The sequence below is a fragment of the Nannizzia gypsea genome, genomic scaffold, assembly GCF_000150975.2.
Source record: "Nannizzia gypsea CBS 118893 supercont1.2 genomic scaffold, whole genome shotgun sequence".
Classification (NCBI taxonomy): Eukaryota; Fungi; Ascomycota; class Eurotiomycetes; order Onygenales; family Arthrodermataceae; genus Nannizzia; species Nannizzia gypsea.
This window is the reverse complement of record NW_003345200.1, coordinates 1,887,231-1,906,588: the sequence shown is the minus strand read 5'-3', so window position 1 is coordinate 1,906,588 and position 19,358 is coordinate 1,887,231. Positions and strand designations below refer to the sequence as shown.

Sequence of the window (19,358 nt, the reverse complement as noted above, 5' to 3'; positions counted from 1 at the left end):
GGTTTCTTTTGATCTTCGTACTTAGATTAAGCTCAGCACCCGAGGCGTGGGTCCTTGGCGCAGGTAACCACATTTGATAGAAGAAACCATCAAGACCGCCGAAGAGCATCTTTCGTTGTAATGGATTGTAGTTGGTACGGCGAAATTATCCTACATAAACTAGAAGTAAGGCTTCGGAGGAGCCTCTATGCCATCATTTACTCCGTCTACCTGAGCTGTTACTCAATGACATGAATTCCACCTAGGATATAGAAACTATCATACAAATAATGAACAGGAAGCAAACAGAGGTCATAGAGGAAAGCCATATATTAAAGATCGTATTAAGTAGATAGTATCGGTAAATGTGGGTACCGCTAGGATCCCCTTTGTCAAATGTAGGTAGATCGTTGCAGTGTAGCGTAGGGTAGGCGAGCCCACCATAAACATCAACAGGTGCAAGAAACAAGCCAGTAAATAATCAAAGAAGATTCCAAAATATGGGGTGGTAATGGAGGGGCAAAAATAGATAGATTAAGCGAGGAATATATGGGGAGTAAATAAAAATAAAGGGTATATCCATGGGGACGCCTGTCGTAATGCTCGAACATTCTACTTGTTAACCAATCAAGTGAGTGAAAAGGGGAACGGAAAGGAGGTAGGTTTCTGATGGGTGGTGCGAGGGGGATGCCCGGAGAAAGAAAATATTAGGAGTAAATGCTATAAAGTGGTGAAATAGGCCGTGTCGACGTGGGAAGCAGAGAAGTGAGCCCTAGAAGGTAGGCTTGGTGGGTGGTAGTCACTTAACTGGCGGTTTGAGAAGGATCCACGGAAACCGAATCGGGGAAGAGAGATGTAGAGCCAGTATCTATATCTCCAATCTTCTGGAAATCGATAGTGCTGGTTTCACCAGTTGTTGCAAGGGTTGCACTGTTCGAAGTGGACGTATGACGAGAACTCTCTTCCTCTGGCTTTGGAGGCCTTGACGTGGAATCAAGAGGAGGGGTAGCGGACGAATGAGCAAGCAAGCGTGCTTGCTTCAAGGTGATGGTCTTTTGTTTATTAGTTGTCTTGACGGGGAGATTCAGATCTCGTTCAATTGTGGCTTTCATTATGGCCGCCATCCAGAGACGGCCTTGTTGGATATTGTCAACTTGGAAGAAATGGATGGCTGGTTTAGTGAACTGGACTGCACGGGAAATTCCAGCCTTTGGTGGAACCAGTTTGAAGATGAATGGCGGTTCTGCTGAGCTGTTACGCCTGGAAGTCCCAGTCTTTTCCTCGGGCTCAATTTCTTCAGGTTGAATGTCGCTGGTAGATGAGGTAGTAGGTAGGGCTTTGGTTCTTGTCAGGGTGGCGTGTAGAGACGTGATTGCATCTTGATCAGCCCGGAAGACACGGTGAGAGGATATGTCGATTAGACCACGCTCTTCAGTGTCATCCTCGGAGTAGTAATATGAAAGACGACGGCCCTTAAGGATGAACAAACGCGGCTTCCATGTTGTCATTAGGTTGGAAGACTTCTTCTTCATCCAACCGTAATAGTCGGCATCCTTCATTTGTTCCTTCGGGGTTTTCTTCTCCAGGCCACGTCGATAAGCACTTGTATCTTTTTTCGACTTTGTTCGTTGGCTTCCATTCGCGTTCTTGGTTACCAAAAGACCTTCGAGTCTGGAGCTCTCCATGCTATCCATTTCCAAACTTCTACTGGTTCCAGTTCCCGATGGTGTACTTGAATCCGTTCGAGTGGGGGATTGTGGTAAGTCCCTGCTGGATGCGGGTATGGGAGAACTGATACGAGTCTTTTCACTGCCAGTCACGGCATCGGATATAGCACGAAGGCCAATAGTCCTTCTTACCTTCGGTGTGATAGCCTTCAAGCTGGAAGTTGAGGGTAATGGAGACGAACGTCCAGAGGCTTCGTTATGATTCTTCCCATAGCCAACGATGGATGACAAAAACCCAGTTGGCGACTCAGGCGTTGTCTCTAGGTTGGTAACGGTCGGTGAGTGGGATTCATCTTCAAGTAGCTCAAGGGCACTCTTGGTGATATCTTGAGATTGCGTTTTGGGGTAGAGCGTCTTCATAGTAGTTAAGTCTCTCAGGGAACCCGTACTGCCGAATCGAGTGTGCCTCTTTTTCTTATCATCATTTACTGCAGCAAGGCTGGAATGCCTAGAATGGCTGTAACTTCTCTTGCTGGAGTCTCTCTTGCGAAGAACCCTGCGCTGCTTTTGCACTTCGACATCACCACCAGAGAAATATCCTCGGTCAAGGTCTGGAGAATCACCGAAACCGTTACTGGAATCATCGGTCTTGTTGCTCTCAGTTTTATAAAACTGCTTGGTTGCCGCCAAGGAACTGCTTGGTCGCTGCCCGTTGTTGCTGCTATTGGCGGTTGTAGGGCGGTTCATAGTCCAGCCACGGTCAAAGGAGGGCTTCTTCTCATGGGGTGGAGCGGGTGCTTTCCTAGATGCAGAAAATGCACCAGAATCTGCAAGTGGGAAGACGGATGTGTTTTCTACGGAAGAGTATCGATGGTGATTGCTCCGGCGAATGGAATCTGCGGAAGGTCTGGTAGCGGCATCGGTATCATGTGGTTGAGATAATGGAGGAGCGGAGGCCTGTGTTCCATAAGATGTGTCACGATACTTCACGGAAGTCCTATCCCTAGAGCTTCGTGGGTTGTGATGATGTTTCTCACCTAAGCTAGGGATGCGGGGAAGATAAGAGCCCGACATCACCGATTTGGTCTGGGATCGGTCGTAGCCTTCGGGTGCGTGAGAACTTGACTTCCTCAAGTGCCTTGGGCCTTGGATCTCCTCTTGGAATGCTCTTATTTTATGCCACGTCTTGAGTCTCCTGCCCATGACTCCAAAATCAAACTCCCTCATATATATGAATTCCTGATCCATGTCTAAGAGGACGTCACCAGAAATCTCTTGAGATTCAAATATGTCGCAGTGTTTTGGATCAACCCCGATTTCTCTTAAATGACGGGCCATTTGTCGATGATCCCACTTTCGAACCTGTGCTTCGCTCGGGATTTGTTCTTCCTCTTCATCGGTTTCCTCGCCGCGAATGTAGGATATGCGGTGATCGGGATAACTGCTGTATTCACTGCTGGAGTCATGCACGCTGTGATTTTCTTGGGTTGCAATGCTATGCCGTGGAGTACTGAAGTTGGTAATGTGTTCGTCAATTACACTCAATGTCTCATTCAAAACAGGGCTTTCCTCTCCATTGAGAGACATGTTTCCTAGTGTCTCACTAATCGTCCGCTGAATGGTTGGCGAAGGCTGTACAGAACCCGCGGAAGCCGGACGCTGTTTTGATGAGTGGCTAGTTATTACGCCATTGCCTAATTCAGCTTCTGTAGTAGACAAAGGTTTCATGTCGATGGCACTGACATGCCTTGAAGGTTGGGGTGTCGTCTCGTCATTCGACACTGGAGAGACAGGGTCGCCACTCGTGCCTAGAGATGGAGAACCGGCCTCAGAAGTAGCAGAATCCCAGAGCGGCTCTGCGGAGAGCGTAGCATCCTTTGGCTTCCTAACACCGATCTTGGGAGCGATCACAGTATAAACTACGCCACCGAGTGTTAGCCAGACTAACGGTAGCATTGCTAAATCTAGGATAGCTTACCCCCAGGAAACAGGCCCGTTCGATTTTCGATTACGTGCCTACCAAGATACCAACCATCTCCGAACCCTTCATCAAGCTCGAGAAGCTCAACTTTGTCGCCTCGTCGGAGGGTTAGTTCATCCGCGCCTCGAGCGTCAAAGTCATCTATTGGAAATAAAATCTATGTCAGCAAAGATGATGAGATTTAGCAGAAACGCTTTAGGAACAACTAACGGTTGACCAAAAGGATGTCGCCCGGATGAGCATCGCGTGCGCTTGTTGGGCGTTGTGGCATGTTCGATTATATATTAATCACAATCACCCCTTAGAATAGATCAGGGAGAGGGTATAAAAAGGAGTATTGAACACGTCGGGCTTTTGGCGCCGTAAGACAGCTTGACTCCAGCAGCAGGCAATCCCGTGGAGGGGACAGAGAAGGAGCTTTGGTCACAAGATAACCCTGGTTCTCGTAGTCGTACCGAGCAAAGCTTGTGACAGGCCGTTCGAAAGGCTGGGATAAATATTCAACCCGCCGGGTGCGACAGAAAGTTGGATATAGACCACGGGTCAAGGAATGCCGTGAGACGCTGACAACCACCACAAAGGGATTAGAAGAAGACGAAGTGAGATGAGAGCCGGCCAAAATCCAATTCTCCAGAGCAGTGTTGGTTCCAGTCAAGCTGCCCAACGTTGAAGGGAAGAAGAGTGCGAGGTGGTCCGTCTGTTCTGGCCTGGTTCGACTGGCTTGACGTTGCAGTTGCAACTAACCGAGCTGAGGCGGCGCAACGGGTCGATGGTTAGAGGGGCGAAGGAAGCTCAACATGCGCAGGCAGTGAGCATGCGATGAACATCGTTGCAGCAGCAACTCGGTAGAAGGTAAATTGACAGCAGTGGGAGCCGGGAGCGTTTCGTAGACGTCAAAGCAGAGGCAGCAGTAGAAGAGGAAGAGGAAGACGGCGACGAGGAACGAGAAAAGCAAGATGTCGACGTGGGACGAAGCAAGGCGAGAAAAGGGAAGATTCGCTTAGATAAGCTGAAGATTACATAAGCCCTTAGGTAAGCTGAGACCGAAAGGAAGAACGTTAGTCCGCGTAAGTTACGGCTGTAAGTGACAGTACCCTCCCGCAGGCTCCACTCTCTGCAAAGTGACTGCCAAGCTCGGTAACAGGCGGTAAAAGGTTATTCAATGTGTACGGTAAAAGCTAATTTAAGCGCCCTCCTCGAACTTTCGAAATATAAAAAAGAAAAAGGCCGCTGGCAGATTTCCTTGCAACTGCTCTTGAAATTACTAAGAAAGGGGAAGAAGAAGGGGCACAAGAAGAAAAGAAGCAGCCAAGGAAGGACAGTAAAAGCAGTTTCTTTGTCCCAAAAGGCAGATCTAGTCAGATTCTTGGTTTGCCCTGGTCTGTTTTCCCTCTGACAAAACACTGACGCCAGAGGGGCAAAGACGCAGCACCCTATTATATACGGGGTACTTAAGTATAAGAGCCAAAACATCTTTGCTCCACACACTAAACTTGTGCTAACAACCCAAAGAATCCCCTTCTTATTTTCTGCCTTTCTCACATTCCATATCTCTCTGCCCTCATTTTTTTTATTTTTTGCTATAAAAGCCGGTGTAGGATTGCATGTTAGTGATCAAGCCAGCTATTTAGTAACACAAAAGCAAAAAGGAACTACCTCTGCATGATGTAACTAGAGGTCCGGATGTATCCCATGGACGTGACGCAAAGATGATATCCCCAAATTCAAGAAAACAACCGACATCGTCTATAAGACAACAGGCTAATGATTCTGAGCTTGTTGCGTCAAATTCGACTGCTAGCCGGTTCCTAGGAAGCAGGCCAAAGGCGTGGATGCAGAATAAAAACTTACCTGGCCCTGCTCCCACTATCACCCGCCGTCCTTCGCGGCCTCTCCATACCACTAATAAAACCCGGGCAGTCCCTAAGATAGGTCCAAAAGACACCCCTTACCCTTCTGAAAAAGGTCCGGGAAAAGGAAACATACCAGCGTCTAAGGAGCCTAAGGATGCCGCGCCTACGCAATGTCTTTCTCCAGTATCGTCACCCATGCTTCCTCCGGCTATACGTATCACGCCGGACCCTATCATTCCAGACTCAGTGCAGCAAGCTCAACAGGCCCAGCAGTCAGCGCCCTCAGAAAAAACTGTGGAGCAGCCAACACAGCCTCTGCCTTCTCCAAACCCGAGTCATAGGTCTCATCCAACTGGGAACACACCTGGTGCTGACCCAGTGACTGCTGACATTGGGGTGTCGACTGCCCCAGACCTTCCAGCTGAGGAACATCATGCGGCTTCTTCATGGCCATCACCGTCAAGCATGATTCCTCCGCAGCAGAGCTCTCAAGCTCCTCAAACAACTAAAGGTAGCCCTCAGGCTGGCCGTTCAACTGTCCGCCAGATGCATCCGCTAGTTGAAGTGGCTCAGCGAAGTGGACAGGATGGAGGCGATCAGGATAAGCATCAAAATAAGCGCCCGCGCCTAACATCCTTCCAACCGCCAACCGCAACTTCTGTTTCTGCTACTCCTATTAGTCCTATTACTTCTACCACAACGACACCAAGACCTATTATCAATACCCTCGTCACTACCACCACGGCGGCTACTACCTCTGCGCTTTACGCACCATTATCGCCGCAACTGCCGTCTCTTATCCCTCTCAGCCCTGGAACAGGAGTAAATCCGCCTGGAAGCAGCGCATCGCCCCTTCAGCAACCGCCTACGGATCTCTCGCCACAGGCTTTAAACTCCTGCGCAGAGTTCTTAAGCAGCATCATCCCAACTTTTCAGCCATCTGAAGCTACTTTTATCTACATGCTAAGGGATGCCTGTGTAGGCTACGATCTCCAATATCTTGCCCTCCATCAGCTGTACTGCTTATCCGTCAAATCATCTGGGCTACTTCCGGATATCGGAGAACATGCAATGAGAGGTATCACAACGGTTACAGGTTTGATTTGTCCAAGTACAAAACTTTCTAGCGCCTATATAGAATACTTCAGTTCCTTTCCGTCTGACTTCTCAGCCCTCGTTCCCCAAAACCGACCATACGCGGCTGCAGTGGAGGCTGTTAAAGGCTGGGCGGCCTCGTTGATAACTACCTGGCCCGGCTTCTTTTCTAAAGTGATAAGTCGTGGATATCCACCACTGCTAGACGAAATCATTACCTCTCTCGGCGTCCTGTCAAGTGTTATGCATGGTATATTCTACTCACGTTGCGTCTCTACCCTGGTTGCAAACCGGGCCCCAGGGCTCCGAGAAGCGTGGAGGGTTATCCTCAAGAAGAATATTGAGTTTTACAGAAATCGTTTGAAGAAGGCCAATACCTCAAACCCTGTCCCAGAAGTGCAAACCCAGGGGGAAAATAAATACCTAGTAATGATGTATCAGAGGATAGGTGAAAAACACCCTCCTCGAGGTACTTCTTTGCCAGTTACCCAACCAGTTGTTCCGCAGCATACAGTTTTCCATCAACAGCCGCGCTATAACTCTCTTCCCATGTCCCAGCCTCTTCGTTCCAATCACTCACTTCCTCCGCGTCCGGCGCCGCCGCGCCCGATACCCGTGTTAACCACGGGTCAGCAGCAGCATATGCGGTTCCCGGGTACTGCCACGTCCATACCACAGGCTTCAGCATTTCAACCACGTCAGCCAATCTTCCAGTCACAGCCGCCGGCTGTTGTTCCGAGTGTTGCTGCAGCTGCATCTATGGCGACGCGTCAAGCATATACTCCTGCAACCCATCAGCTAGTGACACCCTCTACTGCTACATATAACCAGATCAACTCTTACCACTTGCCATCCTACCAGGCTTATCCAACTCCTTCCATCCAACCCCCTTTACAGGCCATACCTCAACTTACTGGGACACCACTATTCCCTCCGCGTGGTGCAAATGCTCTTCCACCGGCCAATCCGTCTCCATCAGCTAGCCACCATCTAGCTCACTTGAGGGTTGCCAATGTTTCTATGTCAAAACCCGAGTCTCAGGAGCCTGGCGAAAACTTATTCCATTCCTTTGAGTCGTTTGCCATACCCCCTACGTCGTTGGATTGGAATCAATGTAACTTTCAAATCCCATTCACGCTATCGCAAAGTCAATACACCACACTTCCGCGACCCCTTCACCTGCCCAATACATGCCATATTACCCAAGGTGTCTTCGACGGGTGTAAGGCTTATCAAGTTAAATGCATTCGTTTGACTAATACTCTTTCTTTGACTGAGGAGAAATGGATGGCCGCTGAATGCTCGTGGCCTACGGCCATCTACATTCATATCAATGGCCAGGAACACTTCTTCCGACGAAAGTTTCATTTCGGAAAGGATTTACCAGTTCCTATCAGCAGGGCTCTTCGTCAAGGTACAAATGAGATTAAGATTTCTCTGATTGGTACGCCAGAGGAACGCAGGAAGTATACATTCGCCATAGCGGTGGAAGTGGTCAATGTGGCGTCGCATAAACGAACTCGAGAGGCAGTTCAGACTCTATCACAACCCCAATCCCTCGATATCATCCTCAACAGACTGACCAACAACACAGTTGATAGTGATGAGCTCTGCTTCGTTGACGATTTCATTGCTATCCCCTTAATCGACCCCTTTATGGCCCGTATCTTTAATATTCCTGTCCGCACAGTGACCTGCAAGCATACCGAATGCTTTGACCTCGATACTTTCTTTGATACAAGGCTTTCTCGTGTAGCAAAGGGGCCTCATGGTATGGCAGAAGACTGGAAATGTCCGATTTGCAATGAGGACGCACGACCGAAACGTCTTCTTATAGACCAGTTTCTTGTCCAAGTTCGGAAGGAGCTAGCTGAGCGAAAACAGCTAGATGATGTCACTTCTATAAAAGTTCGGGCTGATAAATCTTGGGACATCATTACGCGTCAATCCGGTACTGGGAAGGCCGTCGGAGGTTCCTCTCTGAGGGCCGACGAAGAGGTAACAGCCACAACTGTCTCCATATCCGCTTCTCCTAGAGCAGCCCAGGCACCTCCCGAGATTATTGAAATTGATTGACGTGAGAGATTCATAACTGAACAAAGGACGTCTACGATGTGGCACTTAACTATACCCCAGTTGCATTCAATCGCTACTTTTTCATTGCTTTGTTCTATTTTATATTTTCACCCGTTTGCCTTCTTCTTTTGTTATCTTTATTATACCCCTCAGAAGCTGCTTGAGCCCTTCTGTTCTCTAAACGTTCCCTTTAATATCAATATTATAGATTATTCCTGTTGATTGGAGTTCCATTTCTTACCTACTTTCTTCCCTATTGGTTTTGGCTTAACGAGTGTGTTTTCTTAGTTTCTGCAGAGTCAACATCATTTTGGTTATCAAACAGAAGATGGCTAACTATCTGTTCATGTCATTGGGCTAAGTCCTTTCTTTTCCTTTCCTTTGATACTTTGTTTTGAAAGCGGTTGTTGTGAATCATGCTCTTATTTTAATATGTACCTTTATCCCATGGTCGAATTTGTTTTGTCTTCTGACCACTACTACCCCCTTTATGATGGATGATTGATGATTTAGATTTCCTTTATTCATAACACTTGCTTGAGCGATGCTAAGAATTGAGCTAGAGTATTCATTATTACTTCATTATTTGATTTCCATTAAAGAGGAAAATATAAAGAGGTTCTATATCCGGTGAGTTTCGAAACCGCGTAAATAAAGCACGGATACGCAGAATATAAGAATCGATATAATCAAACTTGGCTTTTTTCTCCATTTCTGCTTTCCTTAACAACTAGGGAGGTTCAACTTGGGCCACTCTAAGTATCCATTTCACCTAATCAGTATAAAATTTCCGGAGGAACTTGACTCCTTTCCGACTATGACAATAATCTGTTTTGTATTTAATTATATAACCTTTTTTAGAGTATTGAAGGGGGTAGAAGCTGTCATTAGTCGTTCAAATATATTCACTTCCTCACTTGTCTTGCATGTTTAACTAGGTTCTCTATCACACCTTCAAAGGCTTCTTTTTCTCCAAGCTGCCCATCTCGTTTCTTCAGCCAGTATTCCAAAACTTCGCTGGCGCGAATAGTAAGTTTTTCCAACATTTGTACATGTTCTGTTATTTCTTCATCTGTATAGCCATCAAGCGCCGCATCTGTCGTTTCACAGAGACGGCGTGTGGCTAGAAGGTCCAGGTCTGGAGGAGGGGTATTACCCTTACGTCGAGGCGTTGACGGAACAGGTCTAGATGATGAGCGGTTAGAGTCGAAAGATGTAGATGATCGACATTGCCCTTCTCGATTCTTCCGTTTGCTTCGAGAGCGAAGCAACGTTCCACCTGCTCCTGACGGCTCTTCACTTGAAACCCGCGCAGCGTCGCGGTTCATAGAAGGAAGAACGAGTTTCTTCTGTTTTGACGCAGGAAGGATTTCATCTAGATCAACAGGGACGCCAAGGGAGACAAGAAATAGGCGGCGGATACGTGACTTCGTCCAGTTTGGAGGTTGGAGTGGAGGGGGTGCAACTAGTTGAGACCAAAGGGACATGGAGCGTTCGGTGGTGAATATTGCGGAGGAGTCAGGAAATGGATCAATAGGAGGTAACGAAGATAGATTTGCAGAGCTAGGGAACAGGGTATCAAGATGGTCAGAGGTAGCAGATAGAAGGTCAGGGAGGGACTGAAGGGGACTAAAATCTAGGAGAGGCGGCTATATTTATTATTAGCACCTCTATTTACAGTTAAAAAGACTTAGGACTGTTGGAAATTTTTGCTAACTCACTAGGACGGGAAGGTTAGGGGGCTCGATGGAACCAGCATTCGACTTTGGCATAGCAACATCAGATGTTTCTTCTGGTTGTTGAAAGCCATCATCAAAATCACCAAAGTCATCATGATCATCATCTCCGTCCCCTCCCTTGAAGTCATCGAAGTCGTCACCAAACCCGTTATCATTATTGTCAAAATCTACCCCGCCTTCAGTAAAATCATCCAAGTCATCGCTAGTATCGATTAATTGAGCCGAGTCGTCGGCAGGGTTGACTTTGGTTCCAGGGCTATTTGTATCAGGAATTTGTTGTCCTGGTTTGGTCAATCGTTCCTCCAGAATAAAATATAGGGGCTAAGAGAGATGTTATTTACCTGGAACATCCAGAACTATCTCTTCAGCATCGGGAGCGGCATCACTCGGTTTCCTACGGTGGGCAGTAAACTTCCGTTCCTCTCCTTTCTTGGGTAGAGATTCTACTCGAGAGAGCAGTGTTTCTGGGAGGTCACTGTCACTCATAGCATCTTCCTGATCGCTTTCAGGCACGACAAGCTGGGGGCTTGCCCTTGGATCCCCGAGCCTAAAAATTCGGTCAGGTGGGAAGTCTGCTTTTCGAGCTTCGTACGCCTGTGTTCCTGGCTCTTCTCCGTATGCTGGCGAGTCTAGATCTACCTTTTCCACGACGGTCAACGGTATCGGAGTCCCCCCGGGCGTTAGTGGTCGTTCTGGGTGCGCTGGGTTATGCGGTGTATCAGCCTTTGCCTCCCCAACTATGTCAATCTCATCCGGAACAGCATCTGCTAGTCGCTGCTGGTATGCAGGTGACCCAGGTACCTCCCCATGCCTCGGCGAGGCATCAACCTTCTCTACCCTAGTTCTGGGGACCGGCGATTGAGAGCGAGATGGCTGCCTCGACCTGGACGTCTGGCCTTCTGTGGCATCGGAAAAGTGCTCATCGTCACTCTCTGGGTCTTATTCAGGTCAGTCTATCAGGCTCAGTGCTGTTTCTCTTGTGTGTCTACAGGCAGGTATACATACTATGGTCCGATGCCCCAGGATCTTCAAGCTCAACTCCCTTTGGCGGTGGCTCCAGCAAAACACTAGAAGGGCGAGATCGAGGTTCCGCCATGGGTATCTGCCAGTTCAAAGACAAGGACTATAAGTAGATGTAGCAAACATGACCTGTCGCTTCGTCTTCTGTCTTCTTCCTACCATAAATTCAACTGTTGAAGTCGAGAAGAGACGGTTTCTGCCACCCAAAGGCGGCGTGTTTTGGTAACTTACGGATATTTAAAATACACCCCAATTCTACCTACCTTCTGTTCCGTATTATTACCGCTTATGTCAGCTAGACTCGAAGCTCCATCTTTTGATAGAAAAAACACATCCAAAGAAAGCAACGAAGAAGCAGGACAACGAAGCGCCCGCTGCAGCTCTCATCTCGGCGTTGCGCCATTCCTCACGCAAGATAGACACTGATTCTGTATAGTCCTACCTCCCGGTAACCCCGATTCTCACGAATTAGATAAGGGGGCACTTCAACCTGTTTATTCGCCGTGCTAATATATCTATTGCAGCCAGTCCATGAACCGCATCGCGTGAAGCCTAACAACAGCCGCGCAGGACTCAAGACTTCCCTCTCCTCCATCATGAACTTCGGAAGTGCATCTACGAGCGGAGGCCCGTCTCCGTTTGGACAGGCAACATCAGGCTCAAGTGGTGGCCTTTTCGGTAACATTGGCGCAGGCGGCCAGTCCACATCGACCTCCTCACCGTCAATATTTGGTTCGACTCCTGCCCCAGCAGCAACTGGCAACCTATTTGGCGCGCAAAAGCCTGCGACCTCGAGCGGTACCTTTAGCTTTACCAATCCTGGTCAGACGTCTGGTCAGCAGAGCGGCTCTCCTATCTTTGGTTCAGGAACCGCAACACCAAACAAACCAGCAGACTCCTCAGCCCAGGCACAAAAGCCATCAGGCCTATTTGGAGCAGGCAATCCTACCACAGGAAGCTCGAATCTCTTTGGAAGTACAACTCCTGCTACCACTAAACCTGGTTTGTTCAATAACATATCAACAACCCCCGCTGGCCCACCACCGCAAGCACAGCCCAGTGCTCAGAAGCTTCCTTCCTTTGGACAGCAAAACTCCGCTCCATCAGCACTCTTCGGGAATGCACGCACTTCTAGTCCATTGTCGACAACATCTCCCGCCATCTCAACACCAGCTTTTGGAGCTGGCGTCAGCATAGGTCAACAGCAGACGAAACCTGCTGGTGGCTTGTTTGGTGCCGCTGGCGGTGCAGCAAATGCCTCTACCGCAACCCCTGGAAGCATGTTCGCCAACTTAGGCCAAGCTAAACCAGCTACCGATACCCCTAAACCGAGCACCAGCACGCCATTGTTCGGGAATACTGCGTCTACGACGACAACCGCTCAGCCTTCTGGCTCACTTTTTACACCATCATCCGGAGCTTCTACCCAGCCTGCGTTTTCCCTCACACCAGCCTCCACAACAACGAAACCGTCCACATCCCTGACCGCAGCCCCGACCGCCGGCGGCAACACCCAGAGCTCTCTATTCTCTCTTGGCAATCCAGCGTCTACGGCTACACCAGTTGCTACCACAACAGCTACGTCTGGTGGTCTTTTCAGCACTCCTAAGCCAATCATATCTACGGGGTCTACAACACCAGCTACCACCGCCGCTGCCGCGCCCGCAAGCAACATGTTTGCAAACATTGGGAAACCAGCCACTACTACAGCAGCTCCGTCCGTCACAGCCACCACGACGACGACAGGTCCTTCGTTGCTTGGTGCCACGGCTGCCACTACTGCATCGGCAACGCCCGCGACCACCGCGACAGCTTCAGCTCTAGCCATTACGAAACCAGGAGCTACTGCTACTACAACTGGCACCAACCTTGGGGCGTCAACCGTCGGCCCAGCTCCACCAGCACAATCTCGTCTGAAAAACAAGACAATGGACGAGATTATCACCCGATGGGCAACAGACCTTACGAAGTACCAGAAGGAGTTTCAAGAGCAAGCTGAGCAGGTAGCTGAATGGGATAGGATGCTAGTTGAGAATAGTACTAAGGTGCAAAAACTGTATGGGAACACTGTTGATGCTGAGCGAGCCACGCAAGAGGTCGAGCGGCAACTCGCCTCCGTCGAGAGCCAGCAAGATGAACTGAGCTCTTGGCTCGACCGATACGAACAGGAAGTTGAGACTTTGCTCTCCAAGCAGGTTGGAACAGGAGACAACCTCCCTGGCCCAGACCAGGAGCGTGCACGAACGTACGTTACTCAATTCGTTTTCACTGGATACTGAGAATATGACTTACTTACTGGTGTGTGGTAATAGGTACAAACTTGCCGAACGGCTCTCCGAGCGCCTTAATGAAATGGGCCAGGATCTCACTAGCATGATCGAGGAAGTTAATACCGCCTCTGCAACACTGAGCAAGACTAGCAAGGCCGATGAACCGGTCAGTACCTTCATTTATACATCGAGGAAGATTCAGGAGCTGACGTGGAAACCATTATATAGATCTCTCAAATCGTGCGCATTCTCAACTCTCACCTCTCTCAGCTTCAACTCATTGACCAAGGAACTGCTGCTCTCCGCGCTAAGATCACTGCATCTCAGAAGCTGGGTAACTCCATGAGCGGTTTCAAGAATGGTACTCCGCGTGTTGCCGGGGGTGGCAGCGGAGGAGCTGCGGAAGATTTCTACCGCTCTTACATGGGACGAAGATAGGAAGTCATGCCAGCTAAATTTCCCCATGCTTTTTTTTTTATTCCCTATTTCCTTCCTTGATGTTAAACTCAAGTAACGTGTACAACTGGTTATGGTGGGAGCTTTTTCATCGCAAATCATTAAATAAATAACTCCTCCCTTTTTCTTTTATAATAGTTTGGGCGTTTTAGAGCAATGGACTAATGATTGGTTGCTTTCTATCTTAACATCAACGCAATTGGCTAGCTATTTAGCTACTGGTGGGAGCTCCAATAAGCACATGTCCCACACTATGATACAGCATATGTTCAATTTTTTTTTTCTTGGAGGCTTAACTACTATGTCAAATAAGAATTTGGCTGGTGGACATTCAAGTGGAAATACTATGAGTGGGGAAGTAGAAAAGGATAGAAAGGGAACACTATATACCAAGGGGCGGATGGTAGATAGTTTAGATTCACAATCGACCCTTTCATGCAATAGCTTATGATATGTCTCTAGTTCTGTTCACCACCCTGGTTCTTGGTGAGCTCATCACTAGCAAACGCAATGTTAGCTTGTTTCTACTTTGTTTATGTGCATGTATTACAGAGAGGGATTCATACATGTGGGCATCAAGCTCATCGAGGTGGGCACGCTGCTGCTTGAGCTTCTCCTTAAGGGCAAGAAGCCTAGTAGATGTAATTTGTTAGCTGTGGTCCTCCCTCCCAAGATTTATATCGTATATCATACTTCTCATGCTCCTTCTTCCTCATGTAGAGGTTCTCCTCAGCAGATTCCTTCTTGGTCCAGGCATCGCTATCAAGTACCGGTTAGCCATTCCCGCTGCAAGAATATGCAAGTGAGAGAGCACATATCGTAGTAACTCACCCAGAGTGCGAGCCTCCGGAACGGGGAGCGCCGGTAGAGCCCTCAGTCATTCTGACGGCGGCCACGGAGAAAGATCGGGTAGCTGGCAGCCTGCTGGCGCGGAAAGCTGGTCTAGCGAGTTGGCGGAACATCGTTGAATACTGCTGGAAAAGCGATAAGCTGTCTGGTCCTGTGGAATTGTGAACACAGAGAGGAGAACGCTGAGATCCGATGCGACTTACTGGGTGGTTGACTTGCTGTTTTGTTTGGTCGTCGAGAGTCGAAGCTTGCTTGACGTTGCTTTTCGTGTTTCTTTTCCGGTAGGGCCTAAAGGGGACTAGCGTCGACTCAGATGTGTCATGTGACCATTACTCTTCGGTAGAAGCTGATAATTTATCCGGTAGATCACCTGATAAGTCACATGACTGCTACTGACCGGCCATCAGCAACCCGTACTTTACTTACATTCTGACGGAAGACGACAAATAGAGCAAGTTAACGTACGGGGCGCAGCAGCTCTGCACCAGCTGAGGGTTCACAATGCTGGCACCCGCCGTTCCCGTGTCTACGCCCCAGCCCAGCACCCGTGGAGTGTAACCAGAGGCAGGCAGCAGGCAACTAGCCGTCGAGACTATATGGGAGATCCTTAGTCAGAGCCAGTAGTCGCCTTATCTAAGCAGGCTAAACCCAAACGGGCGCGCGACCCGCCTTTCCCCTTTGGCCTGTCTCGAGCGTCCAACAAAACCTCAACCTCGTTTCCATCCACTTCCACTCCTTCTCTTCCTCCCCTCTGTTTTCCCCCCAGCAACGTCGCTAGTCATCCTTCTCCTGAACACACACTCGCACCAGCAAACCACCCTGCCTCCGTCTCTGCTACTCTTCTCAACTCCTCGTCTTTTCTTTCTCCAGGTAAGCTGCCCCTCGACGACTCTCTACCTGGTGTTCTTGCGTTTGTTTCACTTGGGGGGGGCGGTTTTGGTTCCTACTCTCCCAGTGCCCTGCCGCGCGCCAATCCCACCACCAGCAAGCCTGTGTGCGATGGGAAGACAGCCTCTGTACATGTCGCATATGCCGTCTACTGGATTCGATGCTTGCTCCTGGCTGAGCTCTTGATCCTGTAACGCGCCCCGAGTCGTCGATGTTATCTCTTGAGGGGGGTGGAATAAAAGGGAGGGCGTTCTTTACCATCTCGGCCGTCCGAAGGATCCCGGTCATGGGAGCCTGCTGGCAGCCTCCAGCAGCATTATATACTCTCTACTACTTATCTCTGGCTGCTCAGTCGACGGAAGGGGTAAAATTTCGACTCAGTGCCATGTACACCGCTGTTCTGCGTTCCTGGGAGGCAGTCTCCTTAACCCCCTGTCCCGATGAAGTCATGGTTTTACTTTGGTTCTTGTAGTTGATCCATCAACATACCCAGCTCTTAACATCAACGCAGCCGCCCTAAGAGTCAATGTTGTTTAGCAATGCTGATGTCAAGAAGTATTTCTAGTTCAAATCAGCCATCATGGGTCACGAAGACGCCGTCTACCTTGCCAAATTGGCCGAACAGGCCGAGCGTTATGAAGGTAAGCGCGTTCGCAATGCATATATCCCCTCGCCCGAACCGTCGAGCTGACATTTGATGTAGAAATGGTTCAGAACATGAAGATTGTTGCTTCTTCGAATCGGGAACTATCGGTAGAGGAGCGCAACTTGCTGTCTGTTGCCTACAAGAACGTCATCGGTGCCAGACGTGCCTCCTGGAGAATCGTTACTTCCATCGAGCAGAAGGAAGAATCCAAAGGAAACGAGGCTCAGGTCACCCTCATCAAGGAGTACCGTCAGAAGATCGAGGCCGAGTTGGCCGATATCTGCGAAGATATCCTCAAGGTTCTCGATGACCACCTCATTGCCTCTGCCGAGACTGGAGAGTCCAAGGTCTTCTACCACAAGATGTAAGGTCTCAAGTGTCGTTTTTTCATACTATCATATCCAAGAACTAACAAGTTATCTGTATACAGGAAGGGTGACTACCACCGTTATCTCGCCGAGTTTGCCCTCGGTGAGAAGCGCAAGACTTCTGCCGATAACTCTTTGACTGCCTACAAGAATGCCACTGAGGTCGCCCAGACTGACCTTGCTCCAACCCACCCCATCCGCTTGGGCCTTGCCCTTAACTTCTCCGTTTTCTACTATGAAATCCTCAACTCTCCTGACCAGGCCTGCCACCTTGCCAAGCAGGCCTTTGATGATGCCATTGCCGGTATGCTCCATATATTCTATAATTATCTTTATGTATTTTTTAGTCATGAGCCGCATGATACTAACCTTGTGACTCTGCAGAACTCGACACTTTGAGCGAGGAGAGCTACAAGGACTCCACCCTCATTATGCAACTCCTCAGGGACAACTTGGTAAGATATAATACTACTCTTTACAATTTTGGTCACATAACTAACCGTTATCATTACAGACCCTGGTGGACTTCCTCCGAAGCCGACCCAGCCCACCGAGGCCCCAACCCCCAGCTGAGGTCAAGGAAGAGGCTCCAGCTGCACTGAGGAAGCCCCAAGGAGTAAATGGGTATGGGATGAGCATTTAGTTCTAGATCGGAGGAGTTCATGATGCCATTTCCATTTTCACACCCATTCCCACCCCCTGTTACTTCTCTATCAAAACACCTACCGCGCTCCATCCCTGGGTTTTTTAATCGATAATGTCACTTAGGTTTCTTTGCAACACTCCCTTCTTCCAAGCTCTGCCTGCCACGATGTATCCTGGGGAGGGTGTGACTTTAGTGATGTATTTTTCCACCTATCCCTCTTCATTTTACTCTCTCTGTCTCTCCGTCTATCTCCCTTGCCCATAGAATTGTCTTTCATTGTTTGAAGCCCTCATCACCGCCTAAGGGACCGACCGATCAGGAGAGATGATAGCCTGCCAAACAGCTGGAGGAAGAGAAGTGACAATGCCCCTAAAAAAACGCAGAAAACAAAAAGGCCTAAAAAAACATGAACAAAAGAAAATCACCAGAGGGAGAAAAAAGTACCATTACTACCTCTTTATCTTCTTCTACCTTCTACTTTTACCTACATTCTTCCTTTTCTTTTACCGGTTTTCTCTCCTCAAAGATACTCACTATCCCCCGTTCCCCTTTTTGGACGTGTTTTCTTTCTACCCAAAAATAGGTTTGATAGTATTAGATTTTGCGCGGACGTACACACTGTACTAACTGATCTAACGCGGCAGTTTCATACTTTACCTTCTGGCTTTGTCTTTCGACTCTGTTATCACTTAGTTAAGGGGGATGGTAGGTAGGTAGATTGAGTAGTTGAGTATGCCGCAAGAATGGACTATCTATTTATTTTGATATTGTACCACCATCATGGCCTTCAATGCTCCCTAGGCCATACATAGATAGAGATAATACCTCCGTTACCCACTAGCTATTAATCTCTCTGACCCCTAAACGGAGTTCTTATGCCTCTTTTTATTTATCTAGTCAAATATACCATCCCCAACATCCTTACTGTGTGGCTCCTCCGCTAGATCGTCCATCCCAACCGTCAACAAACCCCCTTTTGAATTAGTCTAACTGGGTATTCCACCACCGAGTCAGTAAAAGGGGCTGGCGGTGTTAAAACTGTTTAACTACAGCCAGATCTTCACCGCTATATATTCTACCCACCGCCAAACGCGGCTATAGCGCCTGTCAACGCCCCTATCGTCCCTTTACCGCCCTGATCCCAGCCACGCATCATCAGCGAGAGCGTAAAGGGGGTGAGAGAGCTAGCATCGATCGAGCAGCCTACCACCCATCTTCCCTCGAGCACGCCCAAGTTACTTAATTTTGAGTACATGTCATATACCGAAAGGCTGTCGGTACAGTATTGTAATGCGCATCCCGGACGATCGCACATCACATCACATCCTCTTATAGACGGGATGCTGCTTGCTGCCTGTAGCTTGTGGAGAATAAGGCGGACAGACATATACTTAACTACCAAGTTTACCCATCAGTTACAGCATGCATTCATCCGCCGCGGCGTTTTGGCTCCAGCGAACGAGCGTGAGAACACGGTAAACACAAATAGAACTCAGCTGAGTGTGGGTGATACAGTTATTTAGTTAATTACGTAGCTAGCAAGCTATAGCTAGCTACTGGCCACTGGCTGCTACCAGCCAGCCTGTTGATCGCGCGAAACGGGAGGAGCGAGAAAACACAGCGTAACTAACGGCTACTGGGTGTCTGATGTCTCACAAACAAGTTGGATCAGTCGTAGCAAGCAGGTTTCTCCCACCCGAGTACGGGATGGTCGCCTTGAGTGCACGTACATGTACTTGCATGCCTTGAAAACCACAGCTCAATTGAATATCTGTCTATCTTGTCTTATTTTGCCTTGGTTTTATGTAATGGCTGCATGAGTACC

At 48.7% G+C, this 19,358-nt stretch overlaps 7 protein-coding genes across 7 annotated transcripts; 3 read left to right on the top strand and 4 right to left on the bottom strand.

The window, feature by feature from the left end:
- Positions 1-782: 782 nt before the first annotated feature.
- On the bottom strand, positions 783-3,898 carry MGYG_02736 (hypothetical protein; the record flags this gene model as incomplete). Its single annotated transcript, XM_003175157.1, has 3 exons — positions 783-3,565; positions 3,625-3,768; positions 3,838-3,898. The coding sequence occupies 3 exons, from the start codon at positions 3,896-3,898 to the stop codon at positions 783-785; spliced, it is 2,988 nt and encodes a 995-aa protein (XP_003175205.1).
- Positions 3,899-5,336: 1,438 nt separating this feature from the next.
- Positions 5,337-8,651, top strand: MGYG_02734 (MIZ zinc finger protein; the record flags this gene model as incomplete). Its single annotated transcript, XM_003175156.1, has 1 exon — positions 5,337-8,651. One exon carries the CDS (start codon positions 5,337-5,339, stop codon positions 8,649-8,651), a length of 3,315 nt encoding a protein of 1,104 aa, XP_003175204.1.
- A 905-nt stretch (positions 8,652-9,556) lies between these two features.
- Positions 9,557-11,486, bottom strand: MGYG_02733 (hypothetical protein; the record flags this gene model as incomplete). The annotated part of the gene is made up of 4 exons (XM_003175155.1): positions 9,557-10,300; positions 10,373-10,671; positions 10,732-11,328; positions 11,396-11,486. The coding sequence occupies 4 exons, from the start codon at positions 11,484-11,486 to the stop codon at positions 9,557-9,559; spliced, it is 1,731 nt and encodes a 576-aa protein (XP_003175203.1).
- A 520-nt stretch (positions 11,487-12,006) lies between these two features.
- MGYG_02732 (hypothetical protein) lies at positions 12,007-14,118 on the top strand (the record flags this gene model as incomplete). Its single annotated transcript, XM_003175154.1, has 3 exons — positions 12,007-13,655; positions 13,723-13,846; positions 13,909-14,118. The coding sequence occupies 3 exons, from the start codon at positions 12,007-12,009 to the stop codon at positions 14,116-14,118; spliced, it is 1,983 nt and encodes a 660-aa protein (XP_003175202.1).
- A 476-nt stretch (positions 14,119-14,594) lies between these two features.
- Positions 14,595-15,098, bottom strand: MGYG_02731 (hypothetical protein; the record flags this gene model as incomplete). Its single annotated transcript, XM_003175153.1, has 4 exons — positions 14,595-14,634; positions 14,703-14,768; positions 14,830-14,895; positions 14,968-15,098. 4 exons carry the CDS (start codon positions 15,096-15,098, stop codon positions 14,595-14,597), a joined length of 303 nt encoding a protein of 100 aa, XP_003175201.1.
- Positions 15,099-16,453: 1,355 nt separating this feature from the next.
- Positions 16,454-17,530, top strand: MGYG_02730 (DNA damage checkpoint protein rad24; the record flags this gene model as incomplete). Its single annotated transcript, XM_003175152.1, has 5 exons — positions 16,454-16,514; positions 16,577-16,883; positions 16,950-17,191; positions 17,272-17,342; positions 17,402-17,530. 5 exons carry the CDS (start codon positions 16,454-16,456, stop codon positions 17,528-17,530), a joined length of 810 nt encoding a protein of 269 aa, XP_003175200.1.
- A 276-nt stretch (positions 17,531-17,806) lies between these two features.
- MGYG_08995 (hypothetical protein) lies at positions 17,807-18,920 on the bottom strand (the record flags this gene model as incomplete). The annotated part of the gene is made up of 7 exons (XM_003175151.1): positions 17,807-17,832; positions 18,022-18,102; positions 18,191-18,212; positions 18,342-18,370; positions 18,441-18,473; positions 18,617-18,668; positions 18,741-18,920. The coding sequence occupies 7 exons, from the start codon at positions 18,918-18,920 to the stop codon at positions 17,807-17,809; spliced, it is 423 nt and encodes a 140-aa protein (XP_003175199.1).
- Between the last annotated feature and the right edge of the window lie 438 nt (positions 18,921-19,358).